At 37.8% G+C, this 14,450-nt stretch overlaps 1 protein-coding gene across 4 annotated transcripts in view; it reads right to left on the reverse strand.

Moving 5' to 3' along the window:
- The window catches only part of LOC5576528 (probable Rho GTPase-activating protein CG5521), a 54,158-nt gene that overhangs the window by 17,313 nt on the left and 22,395 nt on the right, over positions 1-14,450 (reverse strand). For 3 of the 4 annotated variants that reach the window (XR_002498703.1, XR_002498702.1, XM_021838044.1), the window contains exons 2-4: positions 9,605-9,715; positions 4,815-4,832; positions 62-1,458 (exon numbers count right to left, since the gene is read on the reverse strand). Coding sequence is in view for 2 of the 4 variants with exons in the window: in XM_021838044.1 (XP_021693736.1) it covers positions 62-1,458; positions 4,815-4,832; positions 9,605-9,715 (1,526 nt within the window). In the remaining 2 variants the exon portion in view is untranslated. The remainder of the gene's footprint in view (positions 1-61; positions 1,459-4,814; positions 4,833-9,604; positions 9,716-14,450) is intronic. The other variant, XM_021838045.1, reaches the window with a different exon arrangement.

Consider the following 14,450-nt stretch of genomic DNA (forward strand, 5'->3'; position numbering starts at 1 on the left):
CTAAAATGAAAAGAAGGGGAGATGAGGAACCTACAATTGACGAAGTCAAGATCAGTCTCACCTGTAGCAAAACGAGCAGCAGCTGTTCCCAAGTCCTGGCCTCCATGCGAGTCTTCATGACCATCGTCCGGTAGATGTTCAGCACCCGTTTGCAGATGTCGGTCTGTTCGTCCAGCGGCGTTGCGAAACCATCGCTGTTGGTCTTGGACTGGAAGTGGATGTTCAAGTGGGCAGTGTTGATCATGAACACGTTCACCGCATTGGTCACGAAAACCTGCAAGACGTTCTGCAGACCGGCCCGAATGATGACGTTTTCTTTGGAGATTGCCCCCAGATAGGAGTCCGTTCGAAGTCGTTGGTTGGTTGGTCTGGCGCCGGGTTGTTGAACGTCTACTGAACTACCGGAGAGTGACGCTTCGCTGGTGTCTGGCTCCAAGAGGAACGGTGGCGGAGGAATCGTACTCATCCAATCCCGGTAGACGGAGATCGCGATCCGCATGGCTTCGATCTGACTCTTGGAGGTGAAGGACATCAGGAAAGCTTGCCGATAGATCTCGTGAACGAAGTTGATGGTTTCCCGACTGGAGTAGAGCACGTCTCGAACCAGCTGGGTTTGTGTGTAACCCATGTGGCGCAGATTGGACAAGAGTGATGCACTCTCTCCAACGACCTCCTCGTCGATCTGGAGGTTGTCCAGCTTGGAGCTAACGTGTCGTTCGTGGGTGTATTTAGCGATCCAGATCACCAACACTACAATGCAGGAGCTCATCACCTCTTCACGCTTGGAGATGTTTCGCATGGCAGGCAGGTCCAGCTTGGGTTCGTAGATGGAGGTGGAGTAGTCAAAGCTGGGGCAGAATACGGGAAGGTATTGTTCCCGAAACTTCGTCAACAAAAAGTTTAGGGTTCGGATGTGTTTCTGGGGATTGTTGTCCCGCCATTTGAGACAACCACTGGACTGGACCATGCAGTCCAGAAGGATTTCTAGGCCATCCCTCGGGTCGGGTGCCGCCGTCCGTTCGCTGGAGCTGGGAGGGATCAAAGGTTGAATCTCCGGTGACTTTACCGGATGTGCACCGGTATCGTGGAATACCGATCCGCCAAGTTCGCCCTTCATGTTCGGATGGTTCAGAATGTCCGTGGTGGCGATGTACTCCGAATCGGACGACAGAGGGCCCGTTTTGCCCTTTTGCGGCACGGTCAGCCCGGGGACCAACTCTGTGAACATGCCATCAACAAAGGGCGGTGCATTGTCCCCGAGAGCTTGGTACCATAGCAGGAAATACCGGACACCTTCCCGTCGCAGTTTGACGCTGTTTCCATAATGGAGCAGTTTTGCCAGAATACGACCTAACGAGTGCACCTGCCAACGCCGGGCGATCAATTCCGGCAACAGGGTCAGGATCTTGCTCAACAACCACAAGGAACCGTCCAGTTCTTCCCGGTGGGTTTTGTGAACTGTGTGTTTAAGGGGTGAGAGAAAGAGATAGACATTTGCATGAGATGTTGTTGGCGATGGGATTTCGGATTGCTGCAGGCAGCGAAACGCACAACGAACATTCGATTAGTTATTCAAAGCAAACGGTTAGATTTTCATGCAGGATTAAATCCTATTAGATGAGTAAGCTATTTCATAAAAAAAACTATATGTAAAACTGTATGTATTTTATAATATCAATAATCCAAGACATTCTTCAGATTCATAGAATATTGTTAGAATTTTCCGGTTCTTTTCAATTCCGCTAGAGATTACCCCAACAATTTGTGTAGGGATTCCTCTAAAGATTACTTCAAAAGTTTTCCAATGGGTTGAAAGTGAGTCAAGAGGAAGATGAAGTGTGATGAGAACCGGTCGAGAATGAGTCGAAAACGAGTCGAATGTGAATTGAGTTAACAAAGTATGAAGAGTGGGTCAATAATATATCAAGATTGAGCCAATAGTTAGCCAATAGTGAGTCGCTTAGGAATGAGGAGAATCTAGATAACAATAAGTTGACAGATGAAAACGAGTAAAGATTGATATGAAAGTGCAACAAGAGCAAATCGGATGTGAGTTGAAAATGATTTTCGAGAGAGTTTAGAATGAATCACGATTGAGTGAAAAGTGATTACAAATTGAGTCGATTGAAAGTCACAATTCAGTCTACAATGAGACACGAGAGTCGAAGATTAGTCAAGATATTTTGGGTATTGAGCCAAGAGCTTGTTTTTAAAGTAACAAGAATGAGCTGAAAGTAAGATGTGCATAGGTCGAGAGTGCGTTAATAAGGCTGATATGGTTTCAGATTAAATTGAGAGTATATCGAGCCAAGTTATAAGCGTCGAAAGACCGAATGAAATGAAAGGCGTGAGAAAACTCATGAGCCAATTTTACAGATGAGTCCAAAATTAAATGAGAAGGAGAGATTGAGTTGAGAGTGAAATGAAAGCGAGTCGAAAATTAAATAAAACTGTATTGGAAATTAGCTAATGGCGAGTTGAGTCAAGCCGAGAATAAGTTGAGAAATAGTGTAAAATGAGTTAAAAGTATATCGAAGTCGAAAATGATTCAGTGATAATTCTGAGTGGTGAGTTAGTTCGAAAATAAGCTGCGAGTGTAGGGATCGTTTACAGGACGTGCTCCAGCATGAAGCATCCAGTACTTTCAGAGATTCCACTAGGAATTTCACAGAAGATTTTCCCACGAATTTTTAAAGATTCCGCCCTTAAGAGCTCCTTTAGGTATTCTTTCTGGAATTTTCTGAGGATTCTACTTATGATTGAACTCCGAACTCCAGAGGCTTCAATGAATATGAAAGAATATCATGCGACTTCCTGGAAGATGTTTCAGGAAAAGCCCCAGATCGAATTTTTTATTAGGGAATTATTAGGGAATTTTCTGAAAATATAAAAAGAAAGTATTGCTCAACAATACAGAGTGAAGTTGAAGTTGATACGACGTATATTGTGGCCACTGCCAAAGTGAATCAAGAAAAAAATCCAGCTGCCTATGTAAGGATCTCACTGTAGTTTTAAATAAATCATCTTCTATGACGATTATATTCCTTCAAAGTCCTTCCTCCTGAAAGCTCAGAAATTTATTCAGAACACCACCATTGAACAGTCTCCTGTAATTCCTACAAGGTTTTCAAGGATTTGCCTAAAAGCTTATTACGATTGTTTTCATCGCCATAAATGGTAATTGTTGAATGTGTGTTTATTAAATATATGTCCGTAAAATGCATAAAGCTCTAGCTGAAAATAAACCAGAACCTTACAAATGTACAGGTAATTGATTCTCGGAAATCACAAGATTGATGGTCAAGGCCAATTAGCCTGAAAATATGCAATCAATTTAAGCCCTAAATAATTTGTGTCAACATATGTTTCCGGCCTCAAACATCATATTGATGATTAAAAGGGGTCGATTCAGTAAAAAGTGCCCTGTAGGAGTTGCAATTCTAAGCCAAAATTCAGTTAATGAATACAGAAATTGTGCCACTGTCAACTACAAGTTGTAGTTGTAGTACAACACATTGCTTAGTAAAATACAAATATTTACCGCAATGACTTGAGGGAACAAACAATTTCATTCGAATTTTGTCATTTCGTAGGGCGCAAAAAGTGACGTTCCCCACACAAATATTGAGAAGAACGTTACAAATGTGAGTATGTGTTTTGTGAATTGTGTGCTTGTGTATTTGTTTTTAAATTTATTACTAATTAATTGCGACAGGCTTCCAGGATTCTTCAAGAAGTTTCTTCAAAGAATTACTCCATAACATTTTCCATCTATTCCTTGAGCGTTTCTCACAAAAGTTCTTCCAATGATTCCTTCAGGACTTTCTCTGGGATTTTCCTTTCTCTTTCGTTTTTTTTCAGGAAATTAATCAAAGCTTCCTACAGGAATTTCTTTGAGTACATAACCTGCAGTCCTTTGCGAATTCCATCATATATTCTTCGAGTAAATTCAATACTTTTTCCAACACTTTCTTCTTTAAAAAGTTACAGGAATTTGTCACAGATTCCATAAATATTTATGGACAACTTTTACTAATTCCTCCTATGATTGTTCCAGAAACTCTGTCAGAAAATTCTACATAAATTCCCTACGAAATCCTACAGGATCTTCTTCTTCTTCTTGGCATTACGTCCCCACTAGGACAGAATATGTTTCTCAGATTAGTGGCTTTGCTTTGAAGCCGCGGACTCTAACCAATAGACTAAGGAAGGCCCTAGTGTGGTATACTGTGTAGTATATATGAGATGAAGGGAGATGGGTTATGAGAAGGGTCTGCGTGTACTGTTGGAATTTAAATTCGAAATTTGTAACCTTCTGAGTTATTGGGACACCAAGTAGCTCGGTAGCTTAGTTGATAAATTACTCGTCTAGCATACAAGAGTTGTGAGTTTGAATCCCACCTGAGCAAATGGATTTTTTTTTTCATTATTTCACTTTTTTCCATTATATTACCATTTTTGGAACCGTGAATCACGATCCCTAATAGACTAGGAAAATTCGACGTCTTTCTCTGAATAGAGAAAGCAACATTAGCAAATGTGAAACAGAATGGTAAAATTTGGGGCGTATGAGACAATTTGAAAAGATAGCTAACCAAAAGCATCAAGTGAAGTAAGGAGCAGTGCGTGAATTGTATGATACAAAAACAGGTGCCAATGACGAATACGCGAATTATGAGACGGAGTGATGAGTTTCAATGCACATAAATGGTAAGTAATATTTACAAAATGAAAATAAACATTTGACACCCAAGCGTGATTTCAAACACTAGAAACAGCATCCCTCGCAACAGAAACAGCCTCAGCACACTTACCAATGTGGAACGATAGTTCTAGTGACGAGTTATATTCGAACCGAAAGGTGTGAATCAAATTTTGCACCACACATCCATTCCATTCCATTCAATTCCATTCCGTCACCGAAGTTAATACACACGTTTAAGGAAGCGTAGCCCAGCAATTTGTGCGAGTAGGAGAAAAAACAGAGAAAGAGAAACACGCACCACATAGAGGCATGTTCTTTATTACTACTATCGACTGATCGAAACCCCGTCACCTGAAGCCGATGTGGGAAGTGTATTTAGAGGGAATACAGTCAACTCTCTATAACTCGATGTTGAACGGAGCATATAGAACACAAAATCAGTGCAACCATGATTCAAGGGACCATCGAAGTAGCCATGAAAACCAACTTTTACTATGGCTCTATAACCACGGTGCTCCCTAGATCGTTATTACTAGAAAAAAAAATCCATCATATCTCGAAAACTTATTCATACAGACTCAAGTAAAAAAAGTATACAAACTTACTTTATCGATCCTACGTGTTAAGCAGGCGGAATTCTACACGTACCGCTCTGTACCAACTCAACTTTTCACTTTTAGAACGTTTAATTTCCGGATTTACAAAACGACGAAAGTAACATTTTCAACTTTCGCAACCTAACCACTACTTTCGCCGCCCCGCTGTATGGAGAGACAAAGTGACTTAACCACGAATCAAAACAAAACACTACTTGAGCCGATTTTACACTGGTAGAAAAACGTCGAAAGTAACTGAATGAAACGGCTTATCATTTTCTTATAATTATTTTTGTGGGAAATAATAGAAACTACCTAGTTTTTGAACGTGAGCTGAGTGTATGCAAAATTTGAGCGAAGTACACGGCAAAAAAATGTTAAAAAGATGATTCATTTTAAAACAGTTTTAGAAGATAGATTGTGATTTTTCCTAATTAATTTTCTCAAAACCGTTTAAAAGTTACTTACGTCGATTTGAAAAAGTAATCGAGATATCATCATCAGCAGCAGCAGATTTCTTTATCTTAACTACATAATATGAATTCACTCTAACCTCTTTTTTTATGACTGTTCGTTTTACGACGGCTCTTTTTACTACCACTTTTTTACGACCAAAATTCAGATTAACTACCGTTTTTTATGAATGATCAAAAATGAAATGCGGAATTCTACCAACAGGCGGCGCTAGTGAGCATCGTAATTTTGTTTTTCAAATATCTCAGGATCCTGGCTTAGAAAGATGACATCTTCTGCAAATATGTTCAGTAGCTCAAAAGCTATCATCATAAAAGCCATAAGATTAGAAATTTTGCCGCTAGGTGGCTCTAGTGAGCATGAAGCTTTTGTTTTGCGGTTATATCAGGATCCTGACCACTCAGGAAGATGGCGTCTTCGGCAAAGTTGTTCAGTAGTCCAAGCACTATTACTATTTGGAGTGAATTCATGGCTCAAATAATGATAGTCCTTGAGCTAGTTTGAGCCATCTTTCCAAGGGAGTCAGGATCCCAAGATAGCCGCAAAACAAAAGTTGAATGCTCACTAGCGCCGCCTACTGGCAAAATTTCGAATCGCATGGCTATTCTAATGATAGCGCTTGAGCTACTGAACAACTTTGCCGAAGACGTCATCTTTCTAAGTGGTCAGGATCCTGAGATAATCACAAGACAAAAATTTCATGCTCACTAGCGCCGCCTAGTGGCAAAATTTCGAATCTATTGACTAGACTAATGATAGTCCTTGAGCTACTGAACAACTTCGCCGAAGACACCAAGATCTTGAGATATTCGCTAAACAAAAGTTATTTTTTTTTGAACAGTGTTGCCAGCCACGTGTATATTTGTGTTTAAGTCGACTGTATGGATGCAACACTTCTTTCAACTTTGGTGAGCATTCGGTATCATTAACTTTAAAATTTATTGATACCTGCGTTTGACACCCCCATAAAATTGGCTCTTTTGATAACAATCGAGCAGTGTTGCCATCTATTATCAGAATATTAAATTTTAAATGGCAATTTTGGAAAGTTCTCAATTAATGCTTCAACTTTGTCGAATATCTCAGTAGGATCAGTATTTCAACATCTAGATAACCCTGATTTTAAACGACCCCCCGATAACGGTCGTAAAAAAAGGTTGGGGTGTATGTACAAAGTTTTTCATGTAATAAAATAACTAGAGGGTAATTTTGCGTATTTTTTACAGGAATCAGGAGAAAAAAAAAGTGATCAGATCAGACATTTCTCTGAGAATATTTTGAAAACTTTTTTTGAAAATTTCTCGTGACATAACGAAAAATAATTTCTTCGTGTTAGATGGATGGCTAGATATCCCTCTAATACATAACCCCGCCTTTAGACGGGGTACACTTTGGAATTTTGTGTATTTGTTCGTAGCTCGGAAATCAAAATTATTTTATTTTTGGCATTAACCTTGACTCATAACACGCATATAAGAAAAGTTTATGACTTTTGAAACTTTTTTGTATTTTTGAAAATTGTTTGAAAAATTGTATGCTTGTAAAATTTTAATTGTATACAAATGTCCATTTTACGTGTAATATAAAAAATCGTACCTTTTATAGTTTTGTACGATCAACCTACCACAGAAGAAGAGCTTGGTGGTATAAAAATAATTTTAAACCTGTTTTTCCGTCAACTACACGGAAAAAAAATCCAGATAAAAATTCTGGGACTTTCTTAATAAATTGCTAAGCTAACTGAAAAAAAAAACATTCGAAACTCTGAATAATGTCCTACAATACTTTTTGAAGCAACAATCACCGAAGAAATTGATGTATGAATGATTTGACTGTAACAATTGTTGAAATATTGACTAGTGTGCAACCTTGAATGGAGATGTGGAAATTTTATTTTAAAAAATGATAGCAATAATATTTTGATAAAATGCCGAGAGAAATTTCTGGAGAAACTTGATGAGGAATACCAGGATGAATTTGTTGAAAATTGTTTGGAAAAGTTTATAAAATAGATTTCATCGAACATTGTCGAAAGAAGTTTTTGGAGCAATTAATACGATTCACAGTAATCGTAAATAAGTTTTCAAAATAACCCTTATAAAAATGCCTGGAATAAAAGAAAAAATATGCGTAGTAGTACGATTTTTTTCATAATTCTGGAATAAACCATTGTGGAAAAACTCCTCTAGAATCCGTGGAAATTCTCCTAGAAGTAACAACTGGAAAACCAGTGAAAGAACCAGTAAAACAACATGTAGAGGAAATCCTGGGATAATTGCTATGATTTTTTAAAAAAGAATCTCTGTGAAAATTACTGGAGGTAATAGCGTTTCAGCGCTCTAGAATTTTCTGGATCAAATTCTGAAGAAAATCCTCTAAGCATCAATTGAAAAATCTATGCGGGTTATCTTGAAAGAAATTCTGTTGAAATCTTTGGAAGATCTCTTAGAGTCACAACCGGATAACTCGGTTGAAAAGTAAGTGAAAAAATATCTGGAGGAAGTCCTAGGATGATAGTCTTTGGAAAATTGTTCAAATCTCTGAGAATAAATACCGGAGGTAGTAACGTTGAAGTGCTCAAGGATTTCCTGAAGCAATTCTGGAGAAATTCATGTAAGCATTCTTTGAAAAATTGCTGAAAGAATTGGTGGTCGAATTTATTGAAGGATTTCCTGGAATAATTCTGGAGAAATTTCTGTAGGCATCCTTGGAAAAATTGCTGAAATAATTGGTAGATGAATTCATTAAAGAACTCCTATATTAGTTCGTGATAGTATTCCAAATGAAACCTCTGGAGAAACAGCTAGGATAATTCCTGAAGCTGTTTTCGAGAAATGTGGGAAGGCATTTTGCAGCATAATTATCCGCAATTAAGATAAAGAAGAAAGATACTTTAGAGACCATTTCGATTAAAATAGAGACTTACATTAAAATGATCTCAAAAAAGAAACCTGCCACCAGCCCTAGATATGTCCGTTCATCCTTTACTGATTAAATATAGAGATATTAAAAACATCAATCATATTTGTGTAAGTCGAACAGCTCAAATAGCGGCACAGCGATTTTTTTCCGATTGAATAGTTTTGTGGCAAATAATGGTAGCTCTGGGTTTTGACGCAAAAATCCTTTGTCGTGAACATATTATATCATTATTTACTCCCTCAAAATAATTTCCCTGATTGTGATCAAAATTGCCTGAGAATTCCAGGGTTTTGCCAGGTTGAATAAAATTCCCTGATACTTCCAGGTTTCCCAGGTAGTAGACACCCTGAATTTATTAACGAAGTTTGTGACAGATTGAATGTTTTCAGTTAACGTATTAACGAACACTGATTACTCAATTATGGGTGACTTAGTCATGACTCCTAGTCACTCTATTCTGCATGCAATTCAAATGTCCCATAATAGTGGGTGACCCGTAATAGTATGACCACTGTACTGTTTTGTTCTTTGAATTTGTGGGCTTCTACCATCAAAAAGGCGTAAATTTAAAATGGGCCTTACCTTTTTTTAAATTTTGCCCAAACATGCAGTTAACCTGATAGCAATTGACTGGTAAATACAGATTTGACGTAGATTTTCTATGATTATAAAGGGCTGTGGAGCACCGTGATAACTCAATTTCGAACTACTATCAAAGTTTTTAAGAAAATAATATAAAGCTATGGAGAATTGACTGTATGAACTGAGAAGTCGTCGAACATCGACAGCGAGTGGGTTAAACATCGAGTGGGCGCTTGCTTTTTAGACGACACGTATTTGGATTTGGACTTGACATTGAAAGCAGGCCGGATTTCTATATGGATGGTATGATGGTTTAATCGCTTACCTCGCTGCCGAAGATTGGCCTCGGCCTGGACGAACGTGTCGTAAAGGATATAATAGACATGGCTGTAGTTCGCTTCGAACAGATTCTTCGCCTCTTCGCTGTCGACGTGCTCTGAAATGAAGAGAAAAAGATACGTTGAATTAGACCTATAGTAATTATAATTTCAAACGAGAGTTGATTTCCAATTTCTAATTGTTGTATTCAAACCCTGCTTACCACGTTTATCAATCGATACTTCACTCAAGCTGCTCAAATATTAGCCTTTCAGCTAATTCATATCGCCCTCGCGTACAACCAAACACTTTCTGGATGTTTGTTTAACTTTGCTATCTATCGTCAATCAATTAAACTACAACGGTGAAAACGCTTTTATAAATCGAGGGGACCTGTGCGACAAAATTTCGTTCCATTTCGATTGAGAAGGTAGGTACTTGCAGTGAATTTTAAATGCCTTCAACAGGTATGAAGCATCATCTCAACCTAGATACGTACACAACACACACACCTTGTCGCTTCAGTTCCTCATATGCTTTTTGCATTGCTAGACGCATTACGCACGACGATGTGAGGAAGGTAGGCCAAGTACCTTTTTCCCCCACGAAGCTTTGATAGCGCCACGATCCATTATTACCGTTTAAAACGCTTGCTCGCGGTTTCATGGATTTGTTTGAACATCGCGATGGGTAGCGTCGAAGCCGGATCCAAATAACTGTAAAACATATGGTTCTCACTGTAATAAGGGTTCTGTTGCTGTAATAGGCCTACATCTTGTTCTCCTTCTTCTTCTTTCTGGCGTTACGTCCCAACTGGGACAGAGTCTGCTTCTCATCTTATGAGCACTTCCACAGTTATTAACTGAAAGCTTTCTTTGCCAATTGACTATTTTTGCATGTGTATATCGTGTAGCAGGTACGAAGATACTCTATGCCCAGAGTAGCCGAGGAAATTTCCTTTACTAAAAGATCCTCGGCCGGCGGGATTCGAAGCCACAACTCTCAGCTTGGTCTTGCTGAATAGTTGTGCGTTTACCGCTACGACTATCTGGGCCCCTAGGCCTACATATAAGGCCAATTATAGCGTGCACACAATTCTACATGTGCCGACTGTATCGAAAGGTTGTACATTACACCAAAAACGAATTCGTTAGGCTAGTAGGGTCAGTTCATGTATACCAGTAGATTAGCTCGAAACGTCTACCTGATGTATGTCTGTATGTCTGTGCTTATGTTAACAAAATGAAGACTGCATTCATGGAATCTGAGTTTGGAAAGACAGTGAGAAGCAAGGATTGACTCCCATCAATAGCGTCTAGCGATTAGTTGAGCAGATCAGCGAGTTGATCCTGTGTGCTCCCCAGTTCTATACACTACCCGTCATAAATACGGACTCACTAAAATAAGTATTGCAACACTCAGCTGAATATTGAATCACCCGCAAAAAGTTTAGCATCACCTCAAAACAGGTAAATTTACATTGCTATATCTCGACATCCTTACGACTTGTAAAGGAGCGATCTTCAGCAAAGTTGTTCAGGGGATCAAGGAGATCCGGAAAACAAATAGTTTGGTTCACGATTTTGCCGCTAGGTAACGCTAGTGAGCATGTAAAATTGAGCATTTCAAACTAGTTCTAGTTTGTGATTCACAAGAGATAGAAAGTTCGGGTCTTCGGCAAGTAAAGAACAGAAAGAAAGTAAAGGACATCCGAATAGCAAATTGTTTAATTCCTAATTTTGTCACTAGGTTGCACTAGTACGCATATTTAATTAAATATATGAAACAAATTCTATCTTTTGAGCCAGATGAGATAGAAAGTTTGAGTCTCGGAAAAGTTGTTCGGAAAGTCAAGGGTATCCAGGAAACAGTTTACTCTGGAGGGATGACTGTAAATAAACATTATGAATTTCATAAGATATAATCTCCAGAATGCTGTTCAGAAAGCCTTTGGCATTTGGAAGTTGAAGTGATTGGGGACGGAATCATATCAAATTAAAGTGATTCAGGTCTGATCAATTGTATATTCAAGTGTATCATATCTGATTCATATTCTAGTGATTCTGGTATGACTTACTCCATGTGCGAGTGACTCAGTCAGGACTCATATTCATCATATTCAAATTATTCAAGTCAGAATCTTTTCATATACAAGTGGTTCAAGTTTGATTGACTTCATATCCAAGTGATTGATGTCTGATTTTCTTTATATTCATGTCTTTCGGGTTTGATTCACTCTATATTCAAGTAGTTCAGATTTGATTTTTATGGGGTAAAAAAATCATATCGAATTCACTCCATGTTCAAGTGACTCAGGATTGATTCATTTTATATTCCAAAGATTCAAGTTTTATTCTCTCAATACCCGCAAGTGTTTCACGTCAGATTCACTTTATTATTAAGTGATTCAGAATTGATTCATTTCATATTCATGTGATTCAGTTCGCTCCATATCCTAGTGATTCTTATCTGAATCACTCATATTCGACTGTTTCAGGTTTGATTCACTTAATGTTCAAATAATTTCAAGTGATTCATGCTTGATTCACTTCATTTTCAAATGTTTCAAGTTCGATTCACTTTATGTACAAGTGATTCAGGTCTGATTGATTTCATATTCAAGAGATTTAGGATTTATTTCCAGTGATTTATGTTTGATTCGCTTCATATCCAAGTGGTTCATGTCGGATTCGCTCCATATTCAAGTGATTCAAGTTTGATTCACTTAATATTCAAGTGATGCAGGTCTGAATCACGCCACATTCACCTGTTTTAAGTACGAATTACTTGATATTCAAGTGGTTCAGGTTTGATACATCTAGAATTTTCCACTTTTTCGGGTATGACTTCATGTTCAAGCAGGTTAGGGCTGATTCACTTCATTTTCAAGTGATTCATGCTTGAATCACTTTATGTGCGTGTTTCAGGTTTGATTAGTTCAATATCCAAGTGATTGATGTTTGATTTTTGAAGTAAATTTAAGGCATTCAGGTCTGATTTACTTTATATTCAAGTATTTCAGATTTGATTAGCTCCATATCCAAGAGTCTCATGTCCAATTCACTTAATATTCAAGTGCTTCAGGTGAGAATCACTTCATCTGATTCACTTCATAGTCAAGTGTTTAAGGTAATATTCACTTCATATACAAGTAATTCAGGACCGATTAGCTTATTGTTCAATTTATTCAGATATGATTCGTTTTATATCCAAATGATTCATGTCATGTGACACTTCATTTTTGAAGAATGCAGTATTGATTAATTTTATATTCAAATGATTCAGCTCCGATTCACTTCATTTTCAAATATTTCAGTTTTGATAAGCTCATATTCAAGTGATTCACATCTATCAATTCATTCATATTCAAGGGTTTTTGATCTAGTTTACTTCATATTCAAATGTTTCAGAGATAATTAGTTCCATATCGATTCATATGATATCAAAATTCATCTTCATATTCAAGTGAATCGTGTCTGAGGTACTTCATATTCAATTGATTCAGGTGTCACACACCCAGACTACAGTTATTCCGGTTTGTTTCGTCTCGTTATTCAATTATTAATGTTTATTTTAATTCACGTCTCAGTACTTCAGAGCTCATTTACTCATTTTAAAGTGGTTCATGTCTGATTCACTTCATATTCAAGTGTTTCAGGTTTGCTTCACTTAAGATTCAAGTGATTCAGGTCTGATTCACTTAATGTTGAACTAGTTGAAATGCTCACTAGCCACCTAGCGGCAAAATTGCGAATCAAACTGTTTGTCTTCCGGATGTCCTTGACCTTCTGAATAACTTTGCCGAAGACCCGAACTTTCTATCTCTTGTGGATCACAAACTAGAACTAGTTTGAAATGCTCAATTTTACATGCTCACTAGCGCTACCTAGCGGCAAAATCGTGAACCAAACTATTTGCTTTCCGGATGTCCTTGATCCCTTGAACAACAACGCTTCCTTACAAGTCGTAAGGATCTCGAGATATAGCAATGTAAATTTACCTGTTTTTAAGTTATGCTAAACTTTTCAGGGTGGTTCAATATTCAGCTGAGTGTTGCAATACTTATTTTAGTGAGTCTGTATTTCGTCCCATTGATGCTACAACTAGATAACTCGAAATTTGAAATTTTTGACTTCAATATGCCAAAACATTTTTCTTAATTAGATCTGTAAAATACCTACAGCTCATAAGCGTGTGATTCAAAATACACAAATTAAAGTTTATTTTTGAACCATATCCTCTGCGATTAACCGTCACCTTGTAAAAAGGTCTTATTTTCAAAGTTGCACATCCCAAAATTTTGATTTTCGAGTTATCTAGTTGTAGCATTAAGGGGACGATTTATGACGGGTAGTGTATATTGCAGGACGACAAGGTTTTCGAACTTACATAAAAATAAATAATGAAATTTTTGTTTTCATGTTAGTTATTGAAATTGTTGTGTCTGTTCTTCTAAATTTGCGCTCCATGAGTGTGAAATCGTAAATAAAAATGCGGGATATCGTCGCATTTTTTTTTTTCATATTATGCCAAATAATTGCGGTGAAGACAACATATCGATTCGACGTAATCCCGCTCTTTTATTCGAAATCAGGCACATCAAACCCTACATGCAATGTGCGCAATGCAAAATTTATGAGTGAATTAGTTAATGCACAACATTTGTATCATATTGAGCATGAAACCATCAAGACTACGTAAGCCATTCACTATTAAGTATGTTACGGCAAACTCTCTTTCAAGCCCTTAGCGTATAAGCACGTAAATAAAGCCTATAATGCCATATGTAGCCTATATGTATCCATTTCTGGGATTTCCTTTTGTGATTAAATCAATATAAAAGCACTAGCTTG

Source organism: Aedes aegypti, chromosome 1, assembly GCF_002204515.2.
Source record: "Aedes aegypti strain LVP_AGWG chromosome 1, AaegL5.0 Primary Assembly, whole genome shotgun sequence".
In the NCBI taxonomy this organism is placed as follows: domain Eukaryota; kingdom Metazoa; phylum Arthropoda; class Insecta; order Diptera; family Culicidae; genus Aedes; species Aedes aegypti.